The sequence below is a fragment of the Abramis brama genome (assembly GCF_963993115.1).
Source record: "Abramis brama genome assembly, chromosome: 11".
NCBI lineage: Eukaryota > Metazoa > Chordata > Actinopteri > Cypriniformes > Leuciscidae > Abramis > Abramis brama.
The window spans coordinates 41,578,459-41,598,458 of NC_139973.1; the positions used below are offsets into that span (position 1 = coordinate 41,578,459).

General features: G+C 39.4%; 3 protein-coding genes across 3 annotated transcripts in view; 1 reads left to right on the top strand and 2 right to left on the bottom strand.

The window, feature by feature from the left end:
• The window catches only part of LOC311091863 (uncharacterized protein), a gene marked incomplete at both ends in the record, with an annotated part of 463,820 nt that overhangs the window by 3,037 nt on the left and 440,783 nt on the right, over positions 1–20,000 (bottom strand). The window lies entirely within an intron of this gene.
• On the top strand, positions 1,086–10,998 carry LOC311091837 (protein CutA homolog). The gene is made up of 7 exons (XM_084127948.1): positions 1,086–1,400; positions 1,741–1,780; positions 5,013–5,161; positions 7,775–7,834; positions 8,959–9,004; positions 9,914–9,963; positions 10,145–10,998. Exons 2-7 carry the CDS (start codon positions 1,754–1,756, stop codon positions 10,242–10,244), a joined length of 432 nt encoding a protein of 143 aa, XP_083984074.1. The 5' UTR covers positions 1,086–1,400; positions 1,741–1,753; the 3' UTR covers positions 10,245–10,998.
• Positions 12,511–13,785, bottom strand: LOC311092689 (somatostatin receptor 3; the record flags this gene model as incomplete). Its single annotated transcript, XM_084129601.1, has 1 exon — positions 12,511–13,785. The coding sequence occupies one exon, from the start codon at positions 13,783–13,785 to the stop codon at positions 12,511–12,513; it is 1,275 nt and encodes a 424-aa protein (XP_083985727.1).

The window sequence follows — 20,000 nt, forward strand, 5'->3', positions numbered from 1 at the left end:
GGTCTTCCGCACGTCAGTTTGCGCAGTGGACTAGTCATCACGGACACACGAGCACAACACGCGAAGAAACTCAAATAGAATGGTTTTATTTCACTTTTCTACCTTTTGCGGGAACTCGGGTTTCTCAGTCAGTCACACGCGGATCCTCTCTGTATTTGCGCGCGCCGGAAGACACCAGCTGATCTGTCTGTGACGTAGACCTACGCAACTTCCGTTAACAGAACAGTTTACGACATGTTCGTACTTTATGCATTTCAGATTAATTACAATACGTTTGGAACTTTTTTTATTTATATAACACTCGCTTGTATTAAAATATGGTTGTGATAAATAAAAAACAAAGCAGAAAATGAACGTGGATAGCGCTGCCAGAGATCCTGTAATGGTGGGGAATGTAGTCTTTCACCACGAAATCATCTTTTGTGAAGGTTCTTCGGAAACTAGGCCATTTGTTTTGGGAGTGTCCTGTTGCTCAGTCTTTCTGCAGTAATGTTAATGCCTTGATTGTCCAAAATGTGTTCTGGGATTTTTCCTTACCTTACAGACATTATTTTGGGGTTTTATATTAATGACAATAATCTAATCAAAGCAAGTTTTTGTATTAACCTCCTTTTATTTATTATTGGTAAGTTTTATATCCATAAATGTAAATATACAAAAGTAAACCCCGCTTTGACATCTTCAAACAAGAATTGAATTTGTACTTAAATACTAAATAGAAATCTATAAAAACATCTAGAATTTGTGCCATGTTTAATATTCTTTCATATGCTTTTATTAATTTTTGTGCCTCCCTTGTTTTTCTTTTTTCTTTTCTTTGATTTTTTTTCTTTTACATCTCTTGACAAATCATTTTCAATAGGTAAATTAGGCTTTATATTCTTTTTATAGTTGACTATTGAACTATTTAACTTATTTATTGTCTGAAAGTTTGTTTTTGTGTCTTAGTATGTTTGTTAAAATTTGCGAATTCAGCATGATTATATTATAATTCGGGCTGACGGCTTCAGCAGAAGTATATACCATCAATTAACATCCTTGGAACTCACAGTAGGACTGTATTAAATGGTTTATAAGTTATTGTTAAAAATCAATTTCCATATGGAGAAAATGAGTGGAGTTTTTACTTCCGGGAACTCACCGCTGTCGCGCTCGATTTCCCGCGACTCCACCTAAAACTGCGGTGTAAACTCCAAACATAGATAAATAGTGGCAAACTACGACGTACTGACGTCTGTCTTGCATTGACATTGGTTAAAAACAGTACTTTGTCTCTTCCTCAGTGAACCGAAGCATTTCGCTTTTTTTGTGTCGACTTCGGAGTCTCGCTTTACAGCGGCTCTGGCACTGCTTCTGTGCGACAGTCGCGGACGCTTTACGGCAGAAACAGTGGCTGTTAGGTGAGCGAGACATGCTTATTTTCTTCATTATTATATTACTTTCTTCGTTCTAATGACTTATAAACAGCTTTACAGTGATGAAGTGAACGTTTAAACGCATAACAGCTCTGCATGAGCTCAGTGTTCACTGATGTTAGTGTGTTTCTCGAGCTCTTTTCCAGACAACACAAATAAACCAAAACCAAACCAAATAAAAGCGTCATAAAAATGTTGTGATGCACTTTATGGTGATTTACAGACACAAACTGTTGTTGTATGGAAAAGAGATGCATGCACATCCATCAAGTGAAAGCAAGGTTTTGAACTAAAGTGAGTCTAAAGTGTTGCTTTACCTGCACAGGTGAAGAGGTTTGATGCGAGTGCTGAGCTTCTTCTGTCTGGTGAGTGTGTGTGTGTGTGTGTGTTAAAGGGATAGTTCACCCAAACATGAAAATTATCCCATGTTTTACTCATAACCCTCAAGCCATCCTATGTGTGTATGACTTTCTTCTTTCAGCCGAACACAACCACAGTTAGGAGGAATTGCCCTAAATATGGGACATTTTTTGCATTTCAGATTTCTGAGACATTATTGCGATGTGTAGCCAAAACATTAAATCCACATCCAATACCATTTTAAAAACCCCAGGATGTGTCCTAATCAAATCAAAAGAGAAAATGCAGATGACACGTTCATAAAAGAAATGATAGACATAATAGTGCAAGTCGCCTGAGACGAGCTGCAGTTTCCTAATGTGGGACACCGAAAGGGCCAAAATCACAGATTCATGTAGAATAGTAAAATCTTCTTAAGTTAGTAATTCTCCTGGTTAAGGGTGGATGAAACATGGATAACTGAACTTCATCAGACAAATAATACATTATGATAGTTTTGATGCATTGATTATAAAGACGTTAAACAACTATTATCATAGGCCTATGTTATGAAAAAGAGTTAAATGCACAGTCAGAGTTCCTCTAGTTCATCTTAACAGCAAACACATACAACCACAATAAGGATAGCCTAGGCTAGGCTATTTGAAGGCAAAATATACAATCTTGCAACTTGCTAAAAAAAAAGAACCCACATCTTGAACAAACCTTAAACCTCTGCAGTAACAGCATTCTGATATTGTATAACAACACTAAAACCCTGTAAATAACCATTTCTGACGGACTGAAGTGCTGTCCCACATTCCCACGCTGATGATCACACTTTAGGAAAAGTGGGACACTTGAAAATTTGATAAAAATATATAGTCTGTACATACAAAGAGATACTATTTTTTGATGGACAAACATTTCATAAGCACATTAGGCCAAAACGTGGCAGGATTGTTTTGTTTAAAATTAATTTATATTCCTTAATATCAAGTTTGTCAAAACTCTCACTGACATTTGGGTTGTCTGATGATATACCCTCATATGTGACTGAAAATTTGAGAGGTCATGTGATTTAGATGACATGACACCACAGCTTTGGCTAACCCATAGTTTCACTGGCATATACAGGCAAACCAAAATATATTCAGACTCCTTCAACATTTCTCACTTTATCACAGTTTATTCGCTATAGTTTAGAAAATGGTAATGAAATATGAGCAGAACTCAGAGTTATGAACTCAGTTGATATTTGACTGGTTTTGTCCGTCCTTCTGTTAGACTGTCTCACACATGAATTATGTTGAATATCTGTCAGCTGTTAAATTTAACTACACAATTAGATAATACCAGTTTAGCTCAACCAATCACCAAGCAATGCTTCATTTTGTTCAGTCTGTGTGTAAAAAGAGCATTAGCAATTAAAGAAAACACACTTCAGCAAAACATGATCAGCTCAAAGTGTCCGAATCATTATTGGGCCCAAAGTTTTACTGGTAGTCACTGAATGAAGAATATTTGGGTATAATATGTCACAGTTTACTTTATTCTGCTCTCCTCACTTACAGAAATGAACTCTAGTGTCCTGATCACACTAGTGAAACAATATCAAAAATGATATCTGGTGTCTGAATAATGTTTGGTTTGACTGTATTTGTGTTGTCTACACTAGAGCTTAGGTGTCCCACATTAGACACTGCCCCACTTTAGGGCAATTCACACTATATTAAAAAAAATATCCAAGCTTTATAATGGGAGTGAATGGTTCCTGAGATTTTGAAGCCCAAAAAAGTAATGGGATAATTAACATTTTTGGTTAAACTGTCCCAGACAGCAACACAGTGTCGGCCCACATCCGGTACGTGTGGATTCAAATGCCTTGTCCACACACACACACACACACACACACACACACACACCGCGGTCTCTGCTCTTGGCCACTTGTCTTCTTGCATGACGTATTTCCTCTATTTGACCCAAGTGTTCAAGTAGGCGTAAAGACTTCGAGTGTGTGTAAAACTTTTGATTACTCGATGGGACACACACTTATAGACTTAAGTGTTTACAAAGCTTTTATTATACTTTCAATACTTTGCATTTTAAAATAAACTTCTACATGTCTGTTCAGTAGTCGCTGTGTAACTAACACAATACACACATTTGAAATTGTGCTGCTTCTAATTAAGTGATAAAAACAATTGCAAATGTTGAACAAAATAGGCCTACACACACTATACTCATCTTTGCACAAATAAAATGTGCAACACTTTGTTTTTACCGAATTATATGCATCTAATTAATTTAGATTACAGTGGAATGTTTTCCTGGACATCTCGCGATCTCGGGGCACATGAGTTCCCGAACACAATGCATGATGGGATACGCTAGCGCAGTGTGGGTTTAGTGTGCATCAAGTCCTCCCGTGAAAGTTCAACTTTAACTTTATTGTCCCCAGGGGGAAATGCTTCTCCACAGCACTGCACTCGTTTAACACACAACATAACCAATATAGTACAAAAGTTCGAACTTACGAGTTGGGAAGTCGTGTTTACGACGGCTGGTGCGTTCAAGTCGTCGGAGTGAGATGGCGTTGTACATTCTCTTAATTAATTACAGAAAAATACAGCAAGGTTCTTAAACTCTAGTTCTAGAAAATGAAGAATAAATAAATGTGCATCAGGCGTGTTTTGCTTTTTTACGTTTTTAATTAATTTATGAAGCCACTGCAACATATATTGTTATATACTATAATATAATAGCCTCATATTCTGTGATTAGTTTATAATTATAATATTTATTAATATTAATAGTTTGATAATATCACTGCTAAATCCTGTAAGTATTGTGTTATTCCGCCATGTTTCTCACTGACACGCCCACAACTCGTAAAGATCAGGGCTAAAAGAAAATCCCACTCGTAATTACAACATTGTGGCGGCGTTCATGTGCGCTCGACTCGCCGTGACTACGATCTTTACGAGATGACTTGAACGCACCATTTGGCATTTTTAAGACATGGGACAGGCTTGCACACTTGCTCTCTGTAGCGTACACACACTCTCAAGTGGCCAAGACCGCAAGTGTGTGTATTCTGACAAGGCACGTGTGTACCGGATGTGGGCCGGATCTGGGCCGACACTGTGTTGCTGTCTGGGATCCCTTTAACGTGTTGTCTGTGTGTGTGTGTGTGTGTGTGTGTGTGTGTGTGTGTGTGTGTGTGTGTGTGTGTGTGTGTGTGTGTGGTTTGTTCAGTCGCTTCTGTCGGGTGTTTTGATGCTGCCGGTGCTGCGGTGGATCGGATCGCGCTCGTTCTCCATGGCAACAGAAACACACTCGTCTGGCACACACTCGGCGGCCTTCGTGACCTGCCCGAACGACACGGTGGCCAAAGAGCTGGCCAGGTACTGAGGGAACATGATGAGGTGCACTGAGTCCGGCAGTTTCCGAGGTGTTATCTCGTATTCGTCATTCGGGGGCTGTGATTTGTCGAAACACCATTCAGAACACTTGCTATAGATGCGAAAAATGCAGAAAAAATGCAGAAAATCGAACCCGATCCGAATTATTTTATGCCGCACGAAAGTTTCGGAGGCAGTGTGCAGACGTGAGTGACGCAGCCTGAGGTCGTATTAATCTTTTAACGTGTGGAAATTTCGGACTCAGTGTGCGATGACCTAAACTATGGGATAATGGGATATGGGACTATGGGATAACTACAGTAAATACCTAAAGCTATTTTATTTCAGCTGGTTGTATTTAACATTTCTACAGAGCTTAAGTATTTTATACAACATATGTATTTTACAAAAAATCTGAAAATGCTGGGCAGCCGAAGCTGAGCGTCTAATAGAGTTATGCTCCAAATTTGAAGTTATCACAAAAATTGAGCCGGTTTTTTTGTAAGTATCGTTTAAATTTACATAAAATTAGCGCCATATTTCAGTTTTAAGTGGATTGAAAAAAAAGGCAATAAAAAATGCACTGATCTGAAATAAAAATTAATAAAACAATATAAGCATTTAAAAAAACAAAAAAACAATACAAATTACAAAAACACAGCTCAAAATTACTCAAATAAAAATAAATATAGAAAATATAAAAATTGAATATACAGCGGGGAAATAAGTATTGAACACGTCATCATTTTTCTCAGTAAATATATTTCCAAAGGTGCTATTGACATGAAATTTTCACCAGATGTTGGTAACAACCCAAGTAAGCCATACATACAAAGAAACAAACAAAAATAAGTTCAGAAATTAAGTTATGTGTAATAATGTGAAATGACACAGGGAAAAAGTATTGAACACATGAAGAAAGGGAGGCGCAAAAAGGCATGGAAATCCAAGACAACTGCTGAAAACTTACAGTAATTAAAAAGCAATCCAGCCCCCTGTCAGTGGAAATTAATAACAGCTGGTTCAGTCCCAAATGATGGCCTACAAAAAGGTCTCATTGCCAAGGTGTCACACAAGACACATCTCATGATGGGTAAAAGCGAAGAGCTGTCTCAAGACCTTCGCAACCTAACTGTTGCAGAACATAATGATGGCATTGGTTATAGGCGCCATTCTAAGCTTCTGAATGGTCCAGTGAGCACTTTTGGGGCCATAATACGGAAGTGGAAAGACAATAATTTCACCATAAATTTGCCTCGACCAGTGCTCCTCGCAAGATTTCTGATAGAGGAGTGAAAAGAATAATCAGAAGAGTTGTCCAAGAGCCAACACCAAGTTGTATGGTGTTTTTAGGGTAATGTGCACTGCCATTTCTCCTCCAAATATGGTGTGTATTATGGCATCCAAACAGTTCAATTTTGCTCTCATGTGACCACACTAAATTCTCCCAGTATTTCACTGGCTTTTCCAAATGTTGTGCAGCAAACTTTAAATGAGCTTCACCATGCTTTTTCTTCAGTAATGGAGTCTTGCGTGGTGAGCGTGCATACAGGCCATGGCGGTGGAGTGCATTACTTACTGTTTTCTTTGAGACAACAGTACCTGCTATCTGCAGGTCTTTTTGAAGCTCTCCACAAGTGATCCTTGGCTCTTGGACAACTCTTCTGATTATTCTTTTCACTCCTCTATCAGAAATCTTGCGAGGAGCACTGGTCGAGGCAAATTTATGGTGAAATGATTGTCTTTCCACTTCCGTATTATGGCCCCAAAAGTGCTCACTGGACCATTCAGAAGCTTAGAATGGCGCCTATAACCAATGCCATCATTATGTTCTGCAACAGTTAGGTTGCAAAGGTCTTGAGACAGCTCTTTGCTTTTACCCATCATGAGATGTGTCTTGTGTGACACCTTGGCAATGAGACCTTTTTGTAGGCCATCATTTGGGACTGAACCAGCTGTTATTAATTTCCACGGACAGGGGGCTGGATTGCTTTTTAATTACTGTAAGTTTTCAGCAGTTGTCTTGGCTTTCCATGCCTTTTTGCGCCTCCCTTTCTTCATGTGTTCAATACTTCTTCCCTGTGTCATTTCACATTATTACACATAACTTCATTTCTGAACTTATTTTTGTTTGTTTCTTTGTATGTATGGCTTACTTGGGTTGTTACCAACATCTGGTGAACATTTCATGTCAGTAGCACCTTTGGAAATATATTTACTGAGAAAAATGATGACGTGTTCAATACTTATTTCCCCGCTGTAACAGCATCTGAAAGATATTAAAAAAACTTTTTCAGCCAGAGAGAAACAGTCATTGTGGCCGAACACATTCAGATAGTTTCATGGAAAACGTAAAAATACACATTTGAATAATCCAGGCATATTTTCTTTTACTATATGAACACAAGAAAGAATTATATTTGCACACATTTAACAATAAACAGCGATATTGATGATCATGTATTTTGCTCTGTTATAAAAACATCTCTCTTAATGCTGATTTAATATTAAGAATAAAATACTACTGAATATGTTGTCTTTCACACCCCTAGTGAAATATGTGTGTGTTTGTCGTGAGTGTGTGAATAAATGTGTGTTTTCATGAACTCTCCTCAGAGGAATAGTGGAGAAGAAGCTGGCGGCGTGTGTGAACATCATACCGCAGATCACATCTGTGTGAGTACCTGTGTGTGTGTGTGAGAGAGAGTGTGTGAGTACCAGTGTGTGTGTGTGTGTGTGTGAGAGAGAGAGAGAGTGTGTGAGTACCAGTGTGTGTGTGTGTGTGTGTGTGTGTGTGTGAGAGAGAGAGAGAGAGAGTGTGAGAGAGAGTGTGTGAGTACCAGTGTGTGTGTGTGTGTGTGTGAGAGAGAGAGAGAGAGAGTGTGTGTGTGTGACAGAGAGAAAGAGTGTGTGTGTGTGTGTGTATGTATGTTAGAGAGAGAGTGTGTGTGCGAGTACCTGTGTGTGTGAGAGAGAGAGAGTGTGTGAGTACCTGTGTGTGTGTGTGTGTGTATGAGAGAGAGTGTGAGTATGAGGTGTGTGTGTGTGTGTGAGAGTACAAGTGTTAGAGATGCGTGGTTGGCGGTTACAGCCGCGGACTCCGCGGATAAACCGCAGATTGGGCGGGTGACGTGACGAAAAATAATATTTTAATTAAATTCGGGCGGGTGGCGGGCGTTTGAACCAATCAAATGAAAAATATATGTATACACCAATCAGCGGATGGCGGCCGGGTGCGGTTCTGAAAATTGGCCAAAAACGTTGGTGCGGATGGATGGCGGACGGATGATGAGTTTTGTGATGCGGTTGCGGATGAAATAATAGCCCATCCGCGCATCTCTAACAAGTGTGTGTGTGTGAGGGAGAGAGTGTGAGTATGAGCTGAGTGTGTGTGGTTCTGATGTTTGTGTGTGTGTGTGTGTGGTTCTGATGTGTGTGTGTGTGTGTGTGTGTGGTTCTGATGTGTGTGTGTGTGTGTGGTTCTGATGTGTGTGTGTGTGTGTGGTTCTGATGTGTGTGTGTGTGGTTCTGATATGTGTGTGTGTGTGTGTGTGTGTATATATGGTTCTGATGTGTGTGTGTGTGGTTCTGATGTGTGTGTGTGTGTGTGTGTGGTTCTGATGTGTGTGTGTGTGTGTGGTTCTGATGTGTGTGTGTGTGTGTGTGGTTCTGATGTGTGTGTGTGTGTGGTTCTGATGTGTGTGTGTGTGTGGTTCTGATGTGTGTGTGTGTGTGGTTCTGGTGTGTGTGTGTGTGTATATGGTTCTGATGTGTGTGTGTGTGTGTGTGTGTGTCTGCAGGTACGAGTGGCAGGGGAAGATCGAGGAAGACATTGAAGTTCTGATGGTGAGTTTAAATGCTAATTTGATCAATAACGTATAACTTTCTGCTCCGTATCTCCATCTTTATTAATGTTTTATTTTCATTAAAGCATAATTCAGTTTAACCCGTTTAAATCTCTGTAAGAGCGGCTGAAAGCAGATCCAGACACAAGAACATCGAATGACACACATGTAGAAATGATGAGGACTCCCAGAGCTTACACACAGTATATCACAGATATTCACATTACAGTCAGGATCATTTTACTGGTAAAGTGAGAAAAATTGCATTTTTATATCTCAATTCAGAATTTTTAAAATATAAACTCGCAATTGCGAGGAAAAAAGTCAGAAACGCAATTTTATATCTTTTTTTTTTTTTCAGAATCGCGATTTTTTTTCTTATTCTTTTTTTTTATCAGAATCGCGATTTTTGTCTCACAATTCTGACCTTTTTTATATATAAACTCGCAATTGCGAGGAAAAAAGTCAGAAACGCAATTTTATATCTTTTTTTTTTTTTCAGAATCGCGATTTTTTTTCTTATTCTTTTTTTTTATCAGAATCGCGATTTTTGTCTCACAATTCTGACCTTTTTTAGATATAAACTCGCAATTGCAAGTTATAAAATTCTAATTACATTGTATAAACTTCGCAATTAGTTTAATTCTATTCCGTGGCGTAAACCAGCGTGTGTCGAACCCACAGCTGAAGCCCGTCCGACACTCAGCCGACACTCAGCCGCGTCTCTACACAGTAATGCACACTACTGAGAAGAACACTCTTAAATATACAGTAACACAATAATAGTGAACGATAACATTGCATTCATTTACATCTCTTCGTGTACAGTAATGTGTGTTTTCAGACGTTGTGTTGCAGTGTTTTGCTTGTAATATCTGATAATAACTCCAGTTTTCTTTACATGTTCCAGATGATTAAGACGAGGAGTTCAAAGATTCCTGCTCTCGCTGAATATGTCCGGTATCCACGACACGTCAAGCTACACAATACACATTTCCAGAATTTCTCAGTGCAAAAGCTAATCGCAGCCGGTTTGGCAGTGGAAGTTTGTGTGACTCTGTTTGGCGACACAGAAATGCGCTTCAGCTTTCATCTATAAATACTCCACCGCAGTGCTGAATAAATAACGTGTGTTGTGCAGGTCGAATCACCCGTATGAAGTGGCGGAGGTCATCAGCTTGCCCATCGACCAGGGGAACCCGCCGTACCTCAAGTGGATCGGAGACGTCGTGCCGGAATGAGCAGCGCTTCCTCGTCTGGGATTCAAGCTTATGTTGACTGCTGTTTTCCCACCACATCTTACATCGCAACAGCAGGAAGTGATTAAAGACTGAACCGTTTGTTATTAATTAGCAGTCTGATCTGTACTAAAATGTCATAATCAGAAAAATGCTTGTGTTTGTGTCTTATTATTTACATTAGTGTTCAGTGAAGATTACCGAGTGTGTTTGTTATGTCAGCCTGTGCTCTGATGCAAATGGTTTTGTTTAACACACGACTAATGAGCGGAGATTAATTATTGATTAGGAGGAGTGTAAAGGCTTTTATTCTGTGAGCGGAACGTCATTTATACCACAGAAATGACACCATGATCAATCACAATCAAGTATTCCAGACGAGTAATAATGCACAATAGCTTTTAATGTAAGATGCATCACTGGATTCCCTCAAATGTCAGTAAACACACACACACACTGCTGCAGTTTCTGCCCTTCAGATGAAGAACAGAGAATATGTGGATCTCAGTCCAACACTGTTCTTGATATGATTATGCAGCTGATTCAGTAAAATGCACCCAAATACAATGTTTATAATCAGAAAGCCTTCATGAGAACACCATAATCCATCCGGCTGTAGGTGTGTAGATCTGAAATAATCCCATCAGCAGGGACGAATTACGCATGTAAACACTTGAATCCGACTATTTTCTCAGTTTAGATACACCTGTGCATGTGTGCAGTGTTTACGTCTTATAAATGTGTGCATGTTTATTTACATCTCGTCTTATGAACTCTATTAAAAAAGCGTACTAATATTATTAGGAAATATTTGCTTAGCTTTCTTTTTAGATACTGTTCAAAAGTTTGGGGTTCTGAAAGTCTCACCAACACTGCATTTATTTGATCAGAAATACAGTGAAATATTATTCCAGTGTAAATCATCTGTTTTCTATGTGAATATATAGTAAAGTGTAATTTATTCCTGTGATCAAAGCTGAATTTTCAGCATCATTACTCCAGTCTTCAGTGTCACATGATCCTTCAGAAATCACTCTAATATGATGATTTGATGCTCAAGAAACATTTACGATTATTATCATTGTTGAAAACAGCTTCAGATTTTTGTTTGATTTTATTTTTCAGGATTCTTTGATGAACAGAAAGTTCAAAAGAACAACATTTATTTGAAATAGAATCTTTTATAACATTATAAGTGTCTTTACTGTCACTTTTGATCTATTTAATGCATCCTTGATGAATAAAAGTATTAATTTCTTTAACAAAAAGAAAACCTACTGACCCCAAACTTGTCAGCTATATCCTACATTAACGCAGTGTCTCTCTCTGGTTGGAACACGGCACCTGACGCACATGCGCAGAAGGTTTGTTCGGAATACGTGAAATGCACATGTTGTGAATCGGATTGCAACGTTTTGAACAGAACTTTTAGAATCTGAAATCAGAGTGAGGAAAATTAGTGCATGTAAACATACTGATATTTTCCAGTTTCCTGCTCAATGAATGACGTTACACGAGATCTAAATAAAGAATACGAGCAAAGGCCGTGTTTTCTGAGAAGGGTCTGGCTGCAGACCTGCACTTGCACTCCCAGACCTGCACGCTCAGACACCAGCTGCGCTTCCTCTGCAGTATTGGGTTTTCTTGGCAGTGTTGAACGGACACTGTCTATGTTTACATGCAACCAAATAATCCGTTAGTAATCGGACTGAAAAGCCTTCATGTAAACACCTTACTCGATCCGATTGAAGTTTCGATCGAAGTTTATTCCTTTTCAAGTTTATTTTATTCCATTAAATATCGATCGGATTGAAAGGAGTGGTTTATTCCTTTTCGAATCCAATCGAGAGATTATGTAAACATTTTATCGGATTGAAAACCGAAACTGAAAGGACTGCGCATGTGCAATGACGTTGATAGCGTCATGACGTGACGGGCATTTTTACTGCGTGGTAAATGTAAGAGCAAGGCACAACGGTTCATATGCTCACTGTCTCCAAATTATGACCAGAAATGGATAAATATTAAGTCTGCTGTTCAAAACAAATAAAGAACCAATGTAGGAGAATAGTTAGTTATTATGCGCAAACAGTGGGAAACTCATGCATGTCAAAAACTCAATTCCGATTTGAATCTTGTGTTTGTAAACGCGCATATCAACCCGATCACATGTTTAGCGTTCATGTAAACACTACGTTGGATTCATCAATCGGAATGAATTCAGTCCGAATGAAACAAAAGTTGTGCATGTAAACGTAGCCAGTGTTGCTCACAAGCAGCTGATCTCCAGGACCGAGCGTTTGTCCTTGCTGTTCTCCGACAGATGTGATATCCGCGCTCCGCTGTTCTCATGTGTCGAGCTAACGGATCGCTCCACGTCCGCTTTCCCAGTGTTTTCCTCGTTGCATCCGTTCCGGAGTTCGTTCTCCTCGTTATCTTCGACGTCGATCACCTTCAGATGCTCCTTCAGGTCCAGTTCTCTTCGAATCTCCTCGAGCGGTAGCGCGACCAATCCCGTTCCCGGTTGCTGATCGTGATTCTCCACACGTCTGGACGATCGGCACAAGGCTTTCCGGAATCCTCTTTTGAAGTTATCCGACAAGACGCCGTACAGAATGGGATTCGCGCAACTGTTAGCGTAGGAAAGAACCACGACGAAGTAATACAGGCCTCTGAACTCTCCCGGGAGAAGCACCAGCAGGTTCACGATGTTCAACACGTAAAACGGCAGCCAGCAGAACACAAACACGGCTACAACGATCACAACCATGCGCGTGATTTTGCGCTCAGACTTTCTGCGGCGGATCGACGTAGCGCGAACTTTTCGTCCGGAGTTGCGCACTTTCACAACGATCAGCAGATAACACAAGCAGATTACCGTTAGCGGGCCGAAAAACCCGACAGTCGAAGTGTAGATTATAAACGCCGCTTTCCAAACTTCCGCCGGCTCCGGCCACACGATGCTACAATTCCCGTCGTCCTTCAAAACGCCGGCGAAAACCACAACCGGAAGAACCACCACGAAAGACACGGCCCATACGGTTGCGTTCACAGTCTTAGCCACACGAGGCTGGCGCCACCTAGAGCACTGGAGCGGATGCACTACAGCAAGATATCGATCGATGCTCATCACCGTCAGGCAGAAGATGCTAGTAAACTGGTTAATGGCGTCCACCGTCATGACCAGACGACACATTAGCGATCCGAAGGGCCACGAGAGCAGGCCGTTCTGCACGGCGAGAAACGGTAAACCCAGCATGAAGAGTTCGTCTGCGATGGCCAGATTGAGAATGTAAATATTCGTCACTGACTCCGCCTGGGAATATCGCAGAACGATGTGGATGACGAGAGTGTTTCCGATCAGGCCGACGACACACACCGTGATGTAGATTAGCGGGATGAGGATCCCGGCGACTCCCGGGCCGTAATACACCGATCCGCTGTCGGTCCAGTTCTCACTCGGAGAGAGAAACGAAGAGGACGAGTTAATCCACAATTCTGCTTCTGTTGTGGAGGGATGTGATGTAATTCGATGAACCTCCATCGTTGTAAAAGAGCGAATGACTCTCAACAGCTGTCCATCTGATCTATGAGTGAGAGAGAATATTGGTTATTGAGTGTGAAAACAGTTAAAAGTGTTTTTTAACATTTTTGTCATGCCTTAATATATCTTGAATGTAACTCGACACCCTCGCCTCATTTAGTATACGCGGTTCTCTGAATATGCAAATGAGCCCTGCCTCCACTCACTCACTCAGCTCAGAGATCCACTGGTTGACGATCACACGTTGATCTGATTGGTTACAAGGTAGTTTGTGACATCAGAAACACCAGCGATTTCAAAGCGTGTTTTTGAGACTGTCTTTGGTTCACTGCAGTTGAAAATACTCAGCAATGGAGTCGACTTATGAATTTACACATGGTTTGTCTTAAAGCATATTAAAAATACCACATAGACACATAAACAACATTAAAAGCTGGATTTTCACCACAGGGGGATTTAAAAATATCAGTAAACAATCATTAAACTGTATGCTTGCAAAATATGCATATTAGTACCTTGAAGGTACATATTACCTAGTGCCAAGCTTTTGTACCACTTTGTACCAGTTATCTGGTTCTCAAAACGTTAGCAAAAAAACATTTATGGAAGTTCGTCTTACATTTTTTAAATGTAACTACTTGTTTCAGAACGTTCAGAGAACATTCAAAAGTAACGTTCCATAATGTTTGAAGAATGATACAATGTAATGTTCCTTTAACGTTCATTTAATCAAGATTGTTTTATTGAATTTTTTTTTTTTTAAACTGGCCGTTTTCAATGATAACTCAATCATAGATATGTATACATACACAAAATCATCTGCTGAAGTCTATTTCATATAGATATTCATGCGTCTAACTACAGTTGCAGACACTCAGGCCCTGTTTACAGCTGGTGTTTTAATCCGTCTCTTTTGTCCACTTTCAACCCACTTCTGTCCTGATTTCTTCGAGAGGAGGGTCTTTGTGTGGTTTAATGTATACATACGTAAACATACGGAGAGTATCAGCTTTAGTTTCTGCTCTGACAGACACAAAACCCGCCGAACGCTGAGTGTGTGTTAGAAATCAGGAATGGTGAGAGAACATTGTTTAGTACGTTTTTCATCTTCAAACCAAACTTTGGTCTCCAGCCAACTAAGTTTAAATCCCGTCTGTCTAGCGAGCTTCCATAACGTTCACGCATTAGATCAGTAGACGGAGAACACATTCGATCACATGAGCGTTTACACTACGAAAGCAATCCGGTCTAATGTGTTTCAACTGGCAACTGGTGTTTCTCTGGAAGTGTCGAAAGTGAACAAGTTCGAAGCATTTTAGACCCCGTTTACAGCTGTATTTACTGTCGTCCACTTGTGATCCGATCCACCAAAGCGCTTCCTACAGTTTTTTTCCACTGCGTACACACATTTTTTTTTTACTTTACACACAAATCCAAGAATTGCACACACAAAATGCAAAATGCCTCACATCTCTTGCAAAATGAAGCACTACATTCAAAATTTCACAAACATTTGTCTTATGTTGTAACCCTGTATAAAATGCCTCATTCATTCATATACATACAGTTATTTAAAACCTAAAGAGAGAATTAGTGTATGGTTTAGTAGATTTGGTGTGTAGTTCTGGTGTTTGAGTGTCAGGTTTCAGAAATTGTGTGACAAGCAGTTAAAAATACTGTAATACAAGGTGTAAACAAGCCCTCAATCGACTTAATCACGGCTTTCTGTTCCAATATGGCGGACGGCTTACGTATTGCGGCCCATTGAAACGCCGCTAAATTGGAATCTATGAATATACATCTATAATGACCTTAATGGGAACTAAGGAAAGCAGAACATTCTTAGAACACATTTTTGTTAGCTGTGTGAGTGAATAACTCCTTTAATACAACAATACAGTAAAACACTAGACTTACATGTTTCCTGTCATCTTAATGGTGGTTGTAAATAATGACTGAATTGAGCGCAGCGGCACAGAAGCACGTCTACGGTACGTGATCTCGCGTTTCTGGACCCCGACCGGGTCTCAGAGCGTCAGGATGATTAAAGAAAGCCTGTGATTATGGATGATGTTCTGTCAGGTACCGTTTGGTGACGTTTATTCACCGTCTCTTATAACACCGGATAATTATCGGCGGCAGCGGCGCAGACGGACGTGTCTCGAGGTGAAAACACTCCATTAAGAGCTCAGGAAGAAAACATGGGCTTTTTGTATAGTCAGAGATGTAATATAGGCTATAGATCAAGTCTAGATGTCTGATTGTCATCCTCTGACTGAGCGACACCAATTATGAGCATCTGGACTCTGAAATCAAAGGCACTGCATCATTATTTTGCCTCATATTCTGGTCTATTGCGATGCTGCAGCTTTTGGACACGCTCTCAAATGTCTCAAACAGACTTGCCACAAAAATCTAATAAATCATGAGCACTTTGATCAGTCATTTTATGATTTGCTCACTGCTGGCTGGTATCAAACTGTATTGTGAACTGTAGTGTCGAGACACACTTAAAGTAAAATAAGTCAATTTTGAAAGTCCATGTTGATTTTAGTGCCCAAAGTACAGACAAACATTTGAGAAACATCATGTGAACATAAATCACAGACTGCACAAGGACTGATGATGTTAATCATCCCTCGTGTGTGTGTTTGTGTGGATCTTTCATGCGTCAGACTGTTTTCCTCTTTCCGCAGGTAAAAGTCACCGAGCTTCACCTCTTCCATCCATTACGGTCTGAACGCTCTTTCTATAATTCACTCCTGAGTTCTGTGCATTATTATCTTTACTGACATTTACCACCAAAAAGAGATGCAGAGACGCCTCGTTTGATGATGTGGTTTAGGTTTTTAATGCACACGCACACACACACACACACACACACACACACAGAGTTCAGTATGGGCTCGGCTCTTCGTTGCCTGGGCAGCGTCTGAAAGACCATAAAAGAATAAAGGACAAAAGAAAACACTCACACACACACACTCACACACACACAATCTCACACACACACACACACACACACACACACACACACACACACACACACACACACACCCTGAGGAATGTGTGTGAGTGAGATTAGACCCGTTCATTATCTGAGCTGTCATTATCTGAATGACTGTCAGTGAAACAGTTAAAGACTAAAGAGAGCAGAAGGCTTTAGTGCTGCATTAGCAGGTGTGTGTGTGTGTGTGTGTGTGTGTGTGTGTGTGTGTGTTTCAGAGGGGGTTATGCTGATTCTGTGCTGGTCAAGATATTCTACAATAATGTCTTCCACCACAAATGTTCATTTTTACTTTGCATGTCCATCAGACGCTCTCGTCCTGCACACTAGCATTCAAGAGTTTGGGGTCAGTAAGAATTTGAAAAGAAATTATTGCTTTTATTCAGCAATAATTCCTGTATTAAATTGATGAAAAGTGACATTAAAGACATTTATAATGTTACAAAAATTCTCTCTCTCACACACACACACACACAGTGATTTTGTCACCCAAACTCAGTCCAAATATTTGCATTACATTATGAAATTGTAATTGTTTTACTGTATGTTCTCTGAACGTTCTGAAACAAGTAGTTGAACTTGATGAACGTCCAACTAAAATGTTTCAGAAAAACACTCCATGATAAATAATGTTTTTGTGCTAATGTTTTGATTATTAACATTATTATAGACCAGATAACTTTGAATGAAGAACGTTTGATCGTAACTTGACGTTCTGTCTGTTAGTTGTTAACTGGGAATGTCTTGGATCGAGATTAAATCACTGTTGAATTTTGTCTTAGTTTTGAAAATCAAATCAATGTTGATTTTTTAACTGGGTGAAATAAATTTCAACACTGATTTATAAATATTTTCATAACCTTTTAGGTTAACATTTAGCATTAACATTAAACTGACATAATTGGGAGCATATTTCAGTGTTGGTGTACGTGCTAAACACAACAAGACATCAACACTGACTCGATTTACCGCCTTAATTCGTGTTCCTGCTCGTATTGTTGAATCAATAATTCATCAGTGACGTTATTCTACAGAAATAAATGTCTTTATAATCTTGCACTCCCCCTCAGAAACGACTTTCCTTCAGCTGAAATCATCAATCACTCTCATTGATCAACCACCTTTACACAATTAATCATGGAGAAAATCCCAAAAGTCTCATTTATTCTCATTTAATATTCTGATTTATTCAGAAATGCGTCACATTACAGAAGAAAAATTGCCAAATGTTAATATAACGTTCGATCAGTGTTATCTGGTCTTTAATAACGTTCTCAAAACATTATTTATACATCGTTCATGGAACAAGGAACATTTTTCTGAAACGTTTTAGTTGGACGTTCATCTAATGTTTTTTAAAGGGGTGGTTGATTATGATTTCACTTTTCTAACTATAGTTAGTGTGTAATGTTGCTGTTTGAGCATAAACAACATCTGCAAAGTTACGACTCAAAGTTCAAAGAAAAGGGAGATATTTGCTTTTAAAGAAATCGCTTTTTAAGGACTACAACAAACGACTGGTAGAAACTACACCACATTCCTCCCGGATCAGTGACATCACCAACCCTAAAATTTACATAAACTCCGCCCCCGGAACACGATAAATCACAGACTTATCACAAAACGATTTCTTTAAAAGCAAATCTCTCCCTTTTCTTTGAACTTTGAGTCGTAACTTTGCAGAATTATAGCTTATTATGATAGAATATGTTAATCAATGACTAGAAGATAACTACACATACGCTACATAAATTCATCTTTGTCCGACTCCGGTTTGAACATAAAAGGCTAAAAGTTTTTGAAATGTTCAGTGTGTTCACACACACACACACACACACACACACACACACACACACACACAAGCTCTTGAAGCTTGAAGCTCCGCCCCCTGTGCTGGGAGCAACAGCTCATTTGCATTTAAAGGGACACACACACAAAACGGCGTGTTTTTGCTCACCTTCAAAAAGTGACAGTTTTAACATGCTATATAAATATCTGTGGGGTATTTAGAGCTAAAACTTCACACACACACTATGAGGACATCAGAGACTTATTTTACATCTTGTGAAAAGCCGCTTTAAAATGTTACTGATTCAGATAAATTCCTTAGTTACTTTTTACAACTTTTTAAAAGTGTTTTGTATGGATGTTTTGAACATTCAGAGAACATATAAAAGTAACGGATGGAATGTAACCAAAAAAAAAAAGTTTTCATAACTTAAAGGCACACTATGTATTTTTCGCCACTATAGAGGTTGATTATTTAAAACAAAGGCGTAGCTTGATGACGTGGTGATTTCGGCTCGAGAGCAGTGGAGCTTTTATTATTATTATCACCCGCTTCGTCCGGTCATATATGTGTTTAGATATATTTGAGTGTGTTGAAAGTTATGTTATAATACTCATTGTAAAACATGGTAAATCAAGAAAACGAGATTTAAACAAATAGACTAACTGTGTTGAGCTGTTTAACAATGACTCGTTTTCTGTCGATGAATGTATCCAAACAGTTGCTCACCTGTCTAAACACAAAATATAGTAAAGAGTCTTTGGTGTTTCCATGGTTTCTACAAAATAAAACCGGAAATCGAGGGTAACGCGGGTATGATGTCATTGACGCGGGTATGATGTCATTGATAGACGACGCACGGTTCTCTGGATTAAAACATTCTTGGAAACATTTGGGAGAAAGTAAGTACACAAATCAACAAAATATATAACACTGTTCTAATGGTTTTTGGATATTTTGATCCAAAAATCTTACATAGTGTGCCTTTAATGTTTGTATAAAAAATGTTTTTAAAATCTTTTTTTGATGGATGTTTTGAACATTCAGAGAACTTACAAAAGTAACAGATTGAATGTAACCACCAAAAATATTTTTCATAACTAAATGGGAACGTTAGCAAAACGTTCCTAACACAGTTTTTATTGCTGAACTGAACGGAGTTTGAGGGCCGATAAAACAGCCGAAGCCGCCCGTCGAGATGAAATCAGCGGCTCATCAGTGTTTGCTAATCGCAGTTTTATTGCAGCTCTTCTGCCTCCATCGCTCAAAGCGGGTCGAGCGCCGGCAGTGTGAACAGCTGTGCAGGTTAATGTGGATTAATGGCACCTCTGGGAACAAAAGATCCTGCCATTTTGATCTCACTCAGTCTGATGCCATTGAAAAACCTTTTCACCAAAACCACAAACAGCTGCACGGCAC